Source organism: Micropterus salmoides, unplaced genomic scaffold, assembly GCF_014851395.1.
Source record: "Micropterus salmoides isolate LMB-PRFRI ecotype aquatic unplaced genomic scaffold, ASM1485139v1 Ms_hic_scaffold_6, whole genome shotgun sequence".
Taxonomy (NCBI): Eukaryota; Metazoa; Chordata; class Actinopteri; order Centrarchiformes; family Centrarchidae; genus Micropterus; species Micropterus salmoides.
This window is the reverse complement of record NW_024044348.1, coordinates 1,356,803-1,368,820: the sequence shown is the minus strand read 5'-3', so window position 1 is coordinate 1,368,820 and position 12,018 is coordinate 1,356,803. Positions and strand designations below refer to the sequence as shown.

Here is a 12,018-nt window from a genome sequence, read left to right as displayed (position 1 = left end):
CATGCTTTATGTGAGCATGTGCAAAAGTGTCCTTTTATTGTATTTGTTCAACGAAGGAGAAAAAAAATCCACAATAAGATGCAATGGACCTAACTGTCTATCCATCGGGAGTCCTGCACAGTACTGACTGAGCTCAACGTGTACATGATTTCATACGGTTTGACTTTGTGCTGGCCCGCCATGTAACAGCTTGGAAAAATCTGGAACGATGCCGGACTTATTTGCCGACCCCTGCTCTAAAACATATATTCCTCCTATTGTTTACTTCCACTTAACAGAACTGGAAACTGGTTAAGCCAGGTCTAAGATAATAAATCAATTTAACAGTTTCATACTGCACACTACTATGAAACGCAGTACGTAGTACACACTGCATACTGCGGTCGGCAGTAGTATGTAGTAGGCGGCTCTATACACCCTGTGTTTGGGCCGGGCTGTGGAGAGGCCATACTCACAGCATTGGAGGAGGGAGTGTGTTTTGATTAGCACTGTTTATCCCTCCCTCGCTCTTCAGTGAATGAGTCATTTGTCAGTGTTTTTAGAAGGTGTGTTGCAAAATTGACTCACTCTGAACGAAGCCATTTATTCCTGCAAGGCCTGAGTCACTGTCCTTATGGCAGATAGATCCCCAACAATCTCCCAGCTGTCTGACTTCACACCTCTTACATGTCAGAAAATCACGGGTGAAGGGGAGAAAAAGATCTGGACACATCCCACCTGACCAGGCTCACCACTTCATCTGACTGTCCAAGAAGTCCGAGCTTTTAGAGATGTTTAGGGTAGAACCGCTGCGTCTGTTCATGAAGCGTCCATGTGAAGGTATTCTGGATACATCCACCTGGCAGCAGACCACCGGGGCAGACCCAGTGCACATTGGGGGGGGGGGCGTGACAGAGGTTTACTGGGCTACTATGCTGGATAACTGGATTGACGTTAACCTCAGGTGAAGGTGTTTTCAGCAGGATGGAGGGACAGTAACAGACAAACAGAAAAACCAACTGATGAAGATGTGTTCTGTGTGTGACTGGAGCTGGGATGTGGTGGTAAAGAGGGCGATAAAAGACTTCTTCTTGGAGCTCAGATGAGAGTCTTAATAAATTGATTTACACCATTTGAGACCCTGATTAAGTGCTACGAGTCTGGGTCAGAGCTGGTTAGTGTTGAACCGGCAGAGTATTTGATCTGAGGCCTAGTTCCCATGTACACGGGTATTTTTATACAGCTATTCCCTCTTCGGTTAAAAAAAACAACTGTCCACATGAGAACGCAAAAACACAATTGAAGGGCTGTCAATACAAGGATGCCAAACCAACAGGCGCTGATATAACCCTGACCCTAAAGCCATGTTGGCCACTCCGAAGCCTGAAAAAACAATTTACGGCAGGGTGCCGGCAGTGACGCATCGAAGAAGGGGAAATCACAGTGGACTGACAGCGAAGTGGCGTTATTACTCAGGACCGCACTCAAATATAAAGTTAGCAAAACAAAAACGTTGCAATAGGCACTGTTTCGCCCGTTGCACAATATGTGGCCCCGTGTAAACAAAGACTCTGGAGTGCACACCCCACAGTGAAGATTGGCAGAAACACTGACGTTTCTGCCAATCTTCACCCTGGCAGGAATTTTTAGTGACCTTAAACACAGTTTGTGTGGACAAAAGGCCAAAACACATAGAAAAGGCTACGTTTTAATAAACACCCTTGTGTGTGTGGACAGGGCGTGATTTTAAAGTGCCTTAGAGTTGACTGACACACAAGTTAATGTCCTAATATTAAATAAATAAGTAAAATGTGTCTCCGTCAGTCGTCAGAAAGTTTATGAATTCAAAGTAAATTAGATATTAAAGGAGTCCTCCGTGATTAAGCTGAGATAACCCTGATGAGATCACAGTAAGTGTTACCACAGGCTGAGAACACTGATCTCTAAAAACTGGTGGAATGCCCCTTTAATTGGCACACACAAACCATTTAGATCAATCACATCAACACATTAACATCTCCAGCATTCATTTGCTTATATTAATGGATGAAGTACCCCTATTTGAAAGCGCACACTTCTTTTTCAGTTATAGTCTGCATTATGCATGACTTAACTTGATAAAAGCTCATGTTAATGCCTCTATAATGACAGTGAACACAGCTGGAAACGTTTCTGTTAATTTGGCTCAACAGAGAGGATGAGCTTGAGATAATTGAGGTGAGCAGGGGAACGTCGGTACCGAACGAGACAGGATTCAGAAGGGATCACAGTAACCCAGACAACACAGTCGGCCGGTGCTTGTGAGAATTAAAGCTCTGTGGGCTCGAGGAGAGACCTGAGGTGACCGTCTGAGATGAAAGATTCTTGAAACCTGAGCAGGAATGAACCTTGACTTGATGTAGGTTTTTTAAATGAGGTGGGCCCTCCACCTATGATACAGCTCCCGCTCCTCCCGTCCCACCCCCAGCTTTCTCTCCACACACATGCACTTTATTACTACACATTAAAAAACCATACGGGTCATAATCGAGCTTAATAAATGTCAGCGTCACCGCTCACGCATGAAGGGCAGGGGGCTGAATGTCTGTTTACCTTGTACATGTGTTTAATTAGCCTCCGCCATGCAACACTGTGTCTCACCGACGCGAGCAGATGAAAACGAGGGTAATTAGATCTGATAGCAGGAGGATAGGCTGAAGCGCTGCACCTGCATCCATCCCAGACACTGTGTGTCACTGTGTGTTCACCTGCCGACGGGAAAGTGTTGACACCGGGGAATCCAAAGTCCGCGGCTTAATGTTGTGTTAAAGTGCTGGACATCATTAGAGTTCTGATGTTGGCATCTTCCTGATGAGGTTCACAGGTTAGAATCAATGACTTAGAATGAAAGTTTATCAGATTATAAATAAATGCTCACGGGGGAATGATCGACTTTACCACCATCGTTTTATCTAAATGGGGTTTGCATAGTTGCTTTAGGTAAGAAATTCAACTTCTATTCCCTAAATAATTTGACTAAACTTTGAATCTTATTAATTGTTACAATTTTATTTTGTTACCTTGGTCATTGTGCGCCTCAAGCTTCTGCGTGTACCAGCAGTAAATCCTGTTTTATCACAGCTACGGGTCACGTCGCAGGTGTTCCATTAACAGGTCGTGTTGCTTCTGCAATTGATTTAGAGAGAATTGTGGAAGATTATTGGTTTGCAAAGTCGGATCAGTGCAGGACAGCAGCTGATGTTAATGAAGATGTTTCGTCAGGTGTTGGAGTTACCTCTGAGTCCGAGTCTCCCATTTTTCTCACCACTGCTTCCGTTTCATATGGTAGTCCATACCAGCCCAGTTCAAGCATTGAGCGTCTGTTACAGAGCTTTTATTTTTGCTTGTTATTAGGATATCTCAAAAACCTGTTGACAGATTTCAGTGAAATCCTTTGGTAAGTTAGGCCATATTCCAGGGAAGGAACGGATTAGTTGTGTTTTCCAAGTATTTGTTAACATTGTGAGAACGTCACATTCTCTGAAAATCGATTTTAGAACATGTAGAGGGGATTGTGCCGCTTTGATAGGAGTGTGCAGAGAGCGTTTACTACAAGGAAAATATTTATGGGCACAAAAACCCACGGTAGATTAAAACACAGTATTAAACAGTAACGTAACACCAGACTGAAAATCAGTGTTTTGCTGTCCTCTCTCAGCTGCCATCACTGCTGGGTGCAGTTTGTTGTAGTCAGAAATGTGCACCTGTAGTCACACCCTACAGTGATGTCACAGGGTCCTGCAGTACACCTGTACATCTCTGCAGCAAGGTGAGAAGTGAAGCCACTATATGTCAGCAAAGACTAGGTTTTCAGGGAGTTAAGTTACTCATTTAACAATATTTACACATTTACCAGCTTTGTTTTGGCTGTGAAAACATGACCTCATTTTCTATTTTATCAGTATGAGATTCAATGTTGTATTTGTTCCAGAGGGCTTTCAAAGATCTTTCTGTGAGCTTTTGATATCAGAATATCTCTCCTGGCTTTACTTCCTCTTCAGCTGTGGGAGAAGTGTTGCAAGATGAGAGAGATGGAGGGAGAAGTTGGTGTGACAGTGTGGTCAGGGAAACTGCTGGTTGAAAGATTAAAGAAAAATCTTTTATTATTTATTTGCTGCCAGCACGCCATCACGCGACATGACAGACCTTTGAAGACTGGCGGCTTTGATGGAAATGAAATTTCACTTTCTGGTGTCTTGTGTCCTGCGTCCGGCCTCTCAGACCTGTCACAACGCCCCCGAGCAGGGACGCCAGAGAATGACTCAGACTCTCGGGCCGGTTTGACGACAGAAGGTCAGGAAAAGAGCGAGGACAAAATGAGCGAGCGGAGAGAGCGATGATTGGCAGATGACTGATAGCGTTTGTGTGTTTCACAGCTAAAAGCCCAGCACTGATTAAAATCAGAAATCAATAGGATGTATCAGGAAAGGATCACTCTGATTAGCTGTGGTGTAGATCCGCACCGACTCCAACACATTGATTCTCTCAACAGAAACGTGTAAAACAGATCTGGCATTTTCAACAAACTAAAATCGATGAGGTGGCGTCTGTGGTGGACACATCAGTAGTTGTACGGCCTCCGGGGTTAGATTTAATTTACAAGTGGCTTCAACACATGAGTGCTGGTGTCTTAACTAAATATATTTATATCCTACTAATTAGCTTGAGACTGACGCTCTGGCTGAACTGCTGTTTTGTGTTGATGTTGGTTTGCCCTAAGCAGGTAGTAGAGAGTGAAGAATCCATTCGGCCAACGTCATTTTCAGTCAACAGGGAGTTAACTTTTGTCATGTCAATCGAAGAAATAGCTTTAAGAGCTGTTAACGTGTTAATTCCACCACAAAAGCCTTCAACAACCTGTACCTCGGTAAAACGGAGAACTTCACCTGGGCACGTAATGTCTGGGGGCACCAGGACCCCTGGTATCAAGGTAACGGATCGGAGCTGCCATCTCAAACACGATGTCAGACTGACCAATGAAGTGAAAATGAAATGGCTGGATTTTTGTGTGAAAAGATCTTTGATTGTTTTATTTGGGAAACCTGCCAGAGATCTTGTATTTGACTTATTGGAATAATGGGTTTGCTCAGGTCTGAATTGAGCTGTATTTTAGTTTTCTATGGTTAAAATCCCCTAAATCTCCTTATTTGTGGTGTTGAATTATTTGGGCTTCCTGTGAAGCACATTTTCTTGGGCTTTGTAAATTTAATACACTGATTTATATTGAAACTCTGATGATTGCTGTGTTTTTGGTACGCATGCAGTGTGGTGGTTTTAAATTTCAGAAAAGTGGGTTCATGACAGTGTGTATAGAGCACTGACTCGCAGAGGTGGGACCAAGTCATCGTTTTACAAGTCCGAGTCAAGTCTCAAGTCTTAGCACTCAAGTCCCAAGTCGAGTCCCAAGTCCAGACTGATCGTGAGTGGCAAGTCCGACTCAAGTCTCAAGTCAAGGACCAACAAGTCCAAGTCAGGTCTCAAGTCTTAGCACTCAAGTCCCAAGTCCAGACTGATCGTGAGTGGCAAGTCCAAGTCTAGTCTCAAGTCAAAGACCAACAAGTCCAAGTCAGGTCTCAAGTCTTAGCACTCAAGTCCCAAGTCGAGTCCCAAGTCCAGACTGATCGTGAGTGGCAAGTCCGAGTCAAGTCTCAAGTCAAGGACCAACAAGTCCAAGTCAGGTCTCAAGTCTTAGCACTCAAGTCCCAAGTCGAGTCCCAAGTCCAGACTGATCGTGAGTGGCAAGTCCGAGTCAAGTCTCAAGTCAAGGACCAACAAGTCCAAGTCAGGTCCCAAGTCTTAGCACTCAAGTCCCAAGTCCAGACTGATCGTGAGTGGCAAGTCCGAGTCAAGTCTCAAGTCAAAGACCAACAAGTCCGAGTCAGGTCTCAAGTCTTAGCACTCAAGTCCCAAGTTGAGTCCCAAGTCCAGACTGATCGTGAGTGGCAAGTCCGAGTCAAGTCTCAAGTCAAGGACCAACAAGTCCAAGTCAGGTCTCAAGTCTTAGCACTCAAGTCCCAAGTCCAGACTGATCGTGAGTGGCAAGTCCGAGTCAAGTCTCAAGTCAAGGACCAACAAGTCCGAGTCAAGTCTCAAGTCTTAGCACTCAAGTCCCAAGTCGAGTCCCAAGTCCAGACTGATCGTGAGTGGCAAGTCCGAGTCAAGTCTCAAGTCAAGGACCAACAAGTCCGAGTCAAGTCTCAAGTCCAGACTGATCGTGAGTGGCAAGTCCGAGTCAAGTCCTAAACTTTGAGTTTCGAGTCCTAAACAAGTCATAATGCGCTCTTCAAGTTTTTTCAAGTTAAAAATAAAACAATGTATTGAATGAAGCGTTAGCCTGTACAGAAAGAAGGCAGAGCCGTAGTTTCACACAACAAATTTCATGAATTAAATTAAATGTTCATGTAGGGCTGCTAATTATTTTGGTCAATATTGAGATCACAATTATTTAACAGGATTACTCATCGCCTTAGGAAACATTAACTATTGAAATTTAATACTTTCTTAGTAAAAACTAGGCTACTATATATGCATTACTCAAAAATCCCAAATAGCCCATGAAATAAGAAACAATAATCCGACATTATTAACTTGAAGCAGCATCTAGTGTGCAAGAGGAGGACAGCAGCACAGTTTCCCCCAAGTTGAGCTTTGGGTGACGGATGGGTCACTGAGGGGGGTGTGTGTGTGTGTGTGTGTGTGTGTGTGTGTGTGTGTGTACGCGGAGGGGAGCAGGTGACAGGTGAACTATTAAGTTACGTTACAGAACGCTGAAATAAAACCGTGGAGATGCAGTGACAGAAACCAGCGGTGAGAAAACTACAAATCGCTCTGACGTTAGAAGACGCAGACACATTGGATATTTTACAAGAACCGATCAGGTAAAGCAACACTGAACACACCTCTTAGGGAGGGACTGTGAAGGAAAGGGGTGCGCTGGATTTATAAAAGAAAACGAGTGTGGTTTTGAAACAGCACCCGGCGCTATTATGTTTTTATAATTGGTGGAAGCAGCTTCACGCAACAGCTGCAGCAGTCTCTCTACACTGCTTCCACCTGACCTTTCTTTTCTCCGTGAGGTGGAGGAATTTAGTGCGTCAGGCCCACAGCTGTTGTGCATGATTTATGCGTAAAATTCCTCCAGCCAGAGGGAACGATCAGGAACCGTTCCCAGCGCGCTGGTAGTAGGCCTGCCACACAACCCATTGTAGGTACCGGAGAGGGGGTGGGTCGCTGGTTGTTCCCTCCTGCTGGAGGAAGCCGCACGCTCCAGTCTAATGGAGCACCGCGCCATGTTGATGCGCTGCATAAAATCATAATTTATATTCGGGCACGGGGAGTGTCAAGTCAGCGCGAGTCAAAAGTCCAAGTGAAGTCACGAGTCATTGCTGTTCAAGTCAAAGTCGAGTCGCAAGTCTTCTTTGATTTTGTCAATTCGAGTCTAAAGTCATCATTTTTGTGAGTCCACACTTCTGCTGACTCCTGTATCCAAGGGGGGGATTGAGCTGAATAATAACAACATTAACAGTGTCGACAGGGCTCCGCTGGCATTCCTAAACGTGCAGCTGCGCTGATCCCATCCATGTTTTCTGGCTTTGGCACAGGAAGATGACAAATCTACAGAGGTTCTCATGATAACCTGGACTCCTGTGCACCCACAGAACCTATTGATGGTGGTTTTGGATCAGTTTAAAAACCCTTCCCAATCTCTTGCTTCAAGTTAGCATTGACCACGATCTTTCCCTAACTAAGCATTTTGAGTGTCCTAAGCGTAACCATTAAAACAGGAGTCATGCTGCAGTGAGCAGACAATGAAGAAAACATCTGACTTACATTGAGAATGAATGTTTTTCAGATGTGTTCAATGAAAATGTTGCCTTGTATGTTTACTTAATCTGGACATTACTACATTTAACCTCTCTGCACAAATATTTTTTTTATTTAACTAGTGAAGTTGAACTAATGCATTAATTTTCAACAATTAAAGGAATCAGTGTTTCATGTTGGGTATACAAACAAAAAAAAACATTGGGTTAGTTTTTAAAGCCATTCTCAAATCCCAGCTTGTTCTGATGCTGCATTGCATTCTGGTCCATTTTCATGCTTGTGTGTGTGTGTGTGTGGGGGGGGGATGTGTCCCTGTACCTCTTCCTCTAATGGCTTTCCTACTGTATTATTGTTGCTCTGGAAAGATGCCTTCTTTGATTCAGAGCCTGGAACATTTTCTGCTATCAGACTCCATTTCTTTGGGCTTAAAATACCCTGATTTGACGTCATCGTTGACGTCGATTTGGCCCTTTTATCCACAGGAATTGCAAAAACTCCCCAAACAAAACGAGCTCAGAGATGCAGTTTACCAGCATGTCTGACTGATGGTGTCTGTGAACAAACTGCTGCTACAGTTTGTCTCTGCAGCACAGAGGTCTAAACTCAGTTTACCCTGCGGCCTGCTGAGGTGCCAACTGCCAGTAAATCCAGAGCACAGCCGGCAGGTTAGCACTGAAACGGCTTCAGGCAGCAGTCTGTATGTCCGGACATTTTACTCTTCATCGTTTTATGACACTCACCTGCGGCTGCTGGCAAACATGATGTAATTCTGTTATATGACAGGAAATTGGGGGTTTAGGTGTTATTTCATATTTTTCTCTTTGTCAACAAACCATGATAAGATCAAAACTAACAACAACAAACAAGAGGAAATGGGGCCTCTTCTGGGGACTATTTTCAGCGACGGATGAATCCACACGTGGTTCTCTAGTGTGCGGCAGCAGGACGGTGTGTGTGGGACTGTGTCAGAATAAACTTCTGTGTGTTCGTGGTGAAGGAACATGTCAGCCAGAGCAGCAGTGAGGCTCACTGATGTGGTTTAATAGTTTCTGGACAACGTCCGGCTGAGACACACACAGGACTTGTTCGGAGATTCATTCATAGTTAGTTTTGGTCTTTTCATGGGATTTGTTGACACAAACATAGAATAATAACCGCCCTTTACTTTGACTGAAAATAAGTCAGCATGATGAAAGGCTTTGTCACTGGTGCATCATGCTCACGCGTCATGAGGACAGGAGGACAGGAGGAACAGCCAGGTGTCTGGATGATGACACTGAGCCTGCTGTGTAGCGTTACATACTGGCACACAGTGCAGCCGTAAGTGAACTCAGGCAGGTGGTTGACTGCTGCACTCAAACTGTGTAAGGAGACTGTAACGTCTTGTCACCACAGCTTTATTATTGTGTGCTTAGTAACCAGTGCATCAGTGTACACGGCAGAAAACCAGATCAACTGATGAACAACAGATTACATCAGTCTTCAGTGCGATTACTCTGATCTTTCTGAAAAGCTAAAACATGTTTTCTGTTCATATTCTAAGATAAATTAATATGCAGCATACTGCCGTACTGTATTAGTATTTAAACAGGTCCAGCTCCCATGATGCCCGCATGATGTTTGGAGAGTGTTTCCGTAGTAATAAATCCCATAGTGCCGCTGTTAAATGATAACAAAATAATCAATGTATTTATCTTAGAAAACCACACAGTGTTAGAAAGGCTACATGAAACAGAAGTTATCTTAAAACATTTGCTTCTAAGGTTGACAAAGCCACTGCTAACGCAACGTTGGAAGTAAAGACGAATCCGCTACGTGTATTTCCATCATTGGCAAGAGGCCCAGGTAGAAGCAACAATCCTGTTACATTTAGAGTTTTTGGCTGTCAGTTGGTGGTCTACGTTGGTCCATACTGATACTATTGGATGCATGTCCATGACATTCTGTACAGCCAGCCAGGCGAACTTGATATAGATCAACACATTCTCACTCCTGACTCGTCACATATTGACACTTGGTCAATATGTTGCTTATTAACGCCCTCAGTACCCCTTTTGCATCATCTTTAGACATTTAGGGCTCTGTGGTCAAGTTAGCAACGCTTAGCAACAACAATATGCAACGTCTGGTAAAGTTAGCAACAATAGGTATGCAACCTTTGGTTACACTTTTAAAATAAAATGCTAGCGTTTCGAAACATGGCCTTTTGGAAACGGCACGTTATTAAAGTTGTGAAATGTTTGGTTAGGTTTGGGCACAAGAACTACTTGGTTAGATTTGGAAAAAAATCACGGTTTGAGTTAAAATAACTACGTTAACTAAGTTAACTTATGTCACTTGCCTAACTTAAATAAAAATAATGATAATAAAAAATGAATGTTGAATTTTTGTTTCAAACGGGACACAGACACCGCTCTCCTGGTTCAAAGTCCAGATCTGGCCCTCCATCCACCCCAAACACCTCCTCAGTCTTTTGTGTTAAATATCATATGCCTGACGCTACAGGCCCCCCCCCCCCCCCCCCCCCCCACTGCGCTGAACTATGACGCTACAGGGATCCCCAGTGCGTTACAAACTGACGCCGATGGGTCTGGACCCTGCGTCCATATCACGAGTCTGGGAGGGAGAACGGGTTGTATAGATTGTAACTGTTTCACATCAGCGTGTCAGCATTGTGAGCGTGTTTGCATTTAGCCCAAAGCTCAGCTGTGCTGTAGACTCTTAACTGGTTGATGTGAAACAGAAACAATTTTCACTTTGCTGTATCTGAAAGGGCCGTATTCACTTTTTGATGACCCAAGTATGAGTGTGTAAATGTAGAAGTGTCAGGCATCAAACAAACAGACCGTCAGCCATCACAAGTGAACCGGTCCAGAGGTTAAATGTTTGAGTTTTTGTTTCAGCAAGCACATAACAACATGGGTGTGAAAACAGCCAAGGGCCGATGGTGTGATTAACATGACATAACAAAAACAAACTGTGTGTGTGTGTGTGTGTGTGTTTCCATTACTTGTCCAGGCTACAGGTTCTGGCTTGAGTCCAGTAAAACAGGCCTGTGGTGGTTTTAGTTCGAGGATGACATGAACATCAGACTGTTTGCTGTACATGAGGATGATCTCTTTAATGACTTTCTGTAACCGATTTTATGTTTTTCTGTGTTTCTCTCCAGGTGGAGCGGGAGATAGCCATTCTGAAACTCATAGAGCATCCTCACGTTTTAAAGCTGCATGATGTCTATGAAAATAAGAAGTACCTGTAAGTACATTTGTCTTCAGCTGCAGTCACTGTGAGCAACGACATCGTCACTTTTTTGATTAAAGATTAAAGATGCAAATTTCTTTTTGTTTTGCCTTTGGCCCCACTCAGATTTAATATGCAGGAAATGTACTTTAATAAAGAGGCACCTGAGTGGGGGATTCATGACATTCGGTGGGTTCCAATCACCTAGTAGTTCCCTGCTAAGTGGGCGAAGAACTGTGAACTGCAAAGGGAAGAAGTGAAGAAGAACGGTTCATCAGTTTTGCCGGAAGTTGGCAACAAAATTACCCATCAGCCTTTGCACCTCATAGGAGTGGAAAAAAATGCAGTTTTTCCATTACCGGTACCGTGCTCCGTTTTCCATTGCAGAGAGTACCCAGAGATGGCACCCCTCAATGTAGCTGGTCGTCACAGCGACAACTGCGGCGACGTAATGTTCAATGCGACACACACACCAGCGAGCCACACAGCTTTCTCTTTTTTAAGTTAAAGCGTTTGAACCTTCCTCAGAATGTAAAGACAGATGAGCGGTATGAAAACCTTCCAGCTGTGTTTTCCTCTGCCGTCGTTACTGCAGCGGTCTGTGTGACGGCGGGAGCAGAGGGCTCTGTGATTGGGCGGCCGGCCGGCCTCACACGCTCCTCCCGCAGCTCAACTCCGAAAACTTTCTAGCACATTTTTGTTCCGCCATCACTTCTCGTAAAACTGTCAATATTGGAAATCTACACAGCTGATTTCTCAGCTCAAAACTTCTCAGAAGTGGATTTAGTGATGAAATAACGCATGAAAATTGTAAAATATAAAACTTCCTGCTGCTGGCCTCTGTCTGGCACTAGTGACGATCCTCTCTGACCAATCAGCAGTCTGTCACATTTTAGTATTGCCTCAGCTCGCTTGGAACCTCGCGGAGGTGAGGTG

At 44.1% G+C, this 12,018-nt stretch overlaps 1 protein-coding gene across 2 annotated transcripts in view; it reads left to right on the top strand.

Annotated features, from left to right (window-relative positions):
* Positions 1-12,018, top strand: part of LOC119890266 (serine/threonine-protein kinase BRSK2-like) — a 146,635-nt gene that overhangs the window by 82,879 nt on the left and 51,738 nt on the right. For both annotated transcript variants that reach the window (XM_038701444.1, XM_038701443.1), the window contains exon 3: positions 11,012-11,097. In XM_038701444.1, the coding sequence (XP_038557372.1) occupies positions 11,012-11,097 (86 nt within the window). The remainder of the gene's footprint in view (positions 1-11,011; positions 11,098-12,018) is intronic.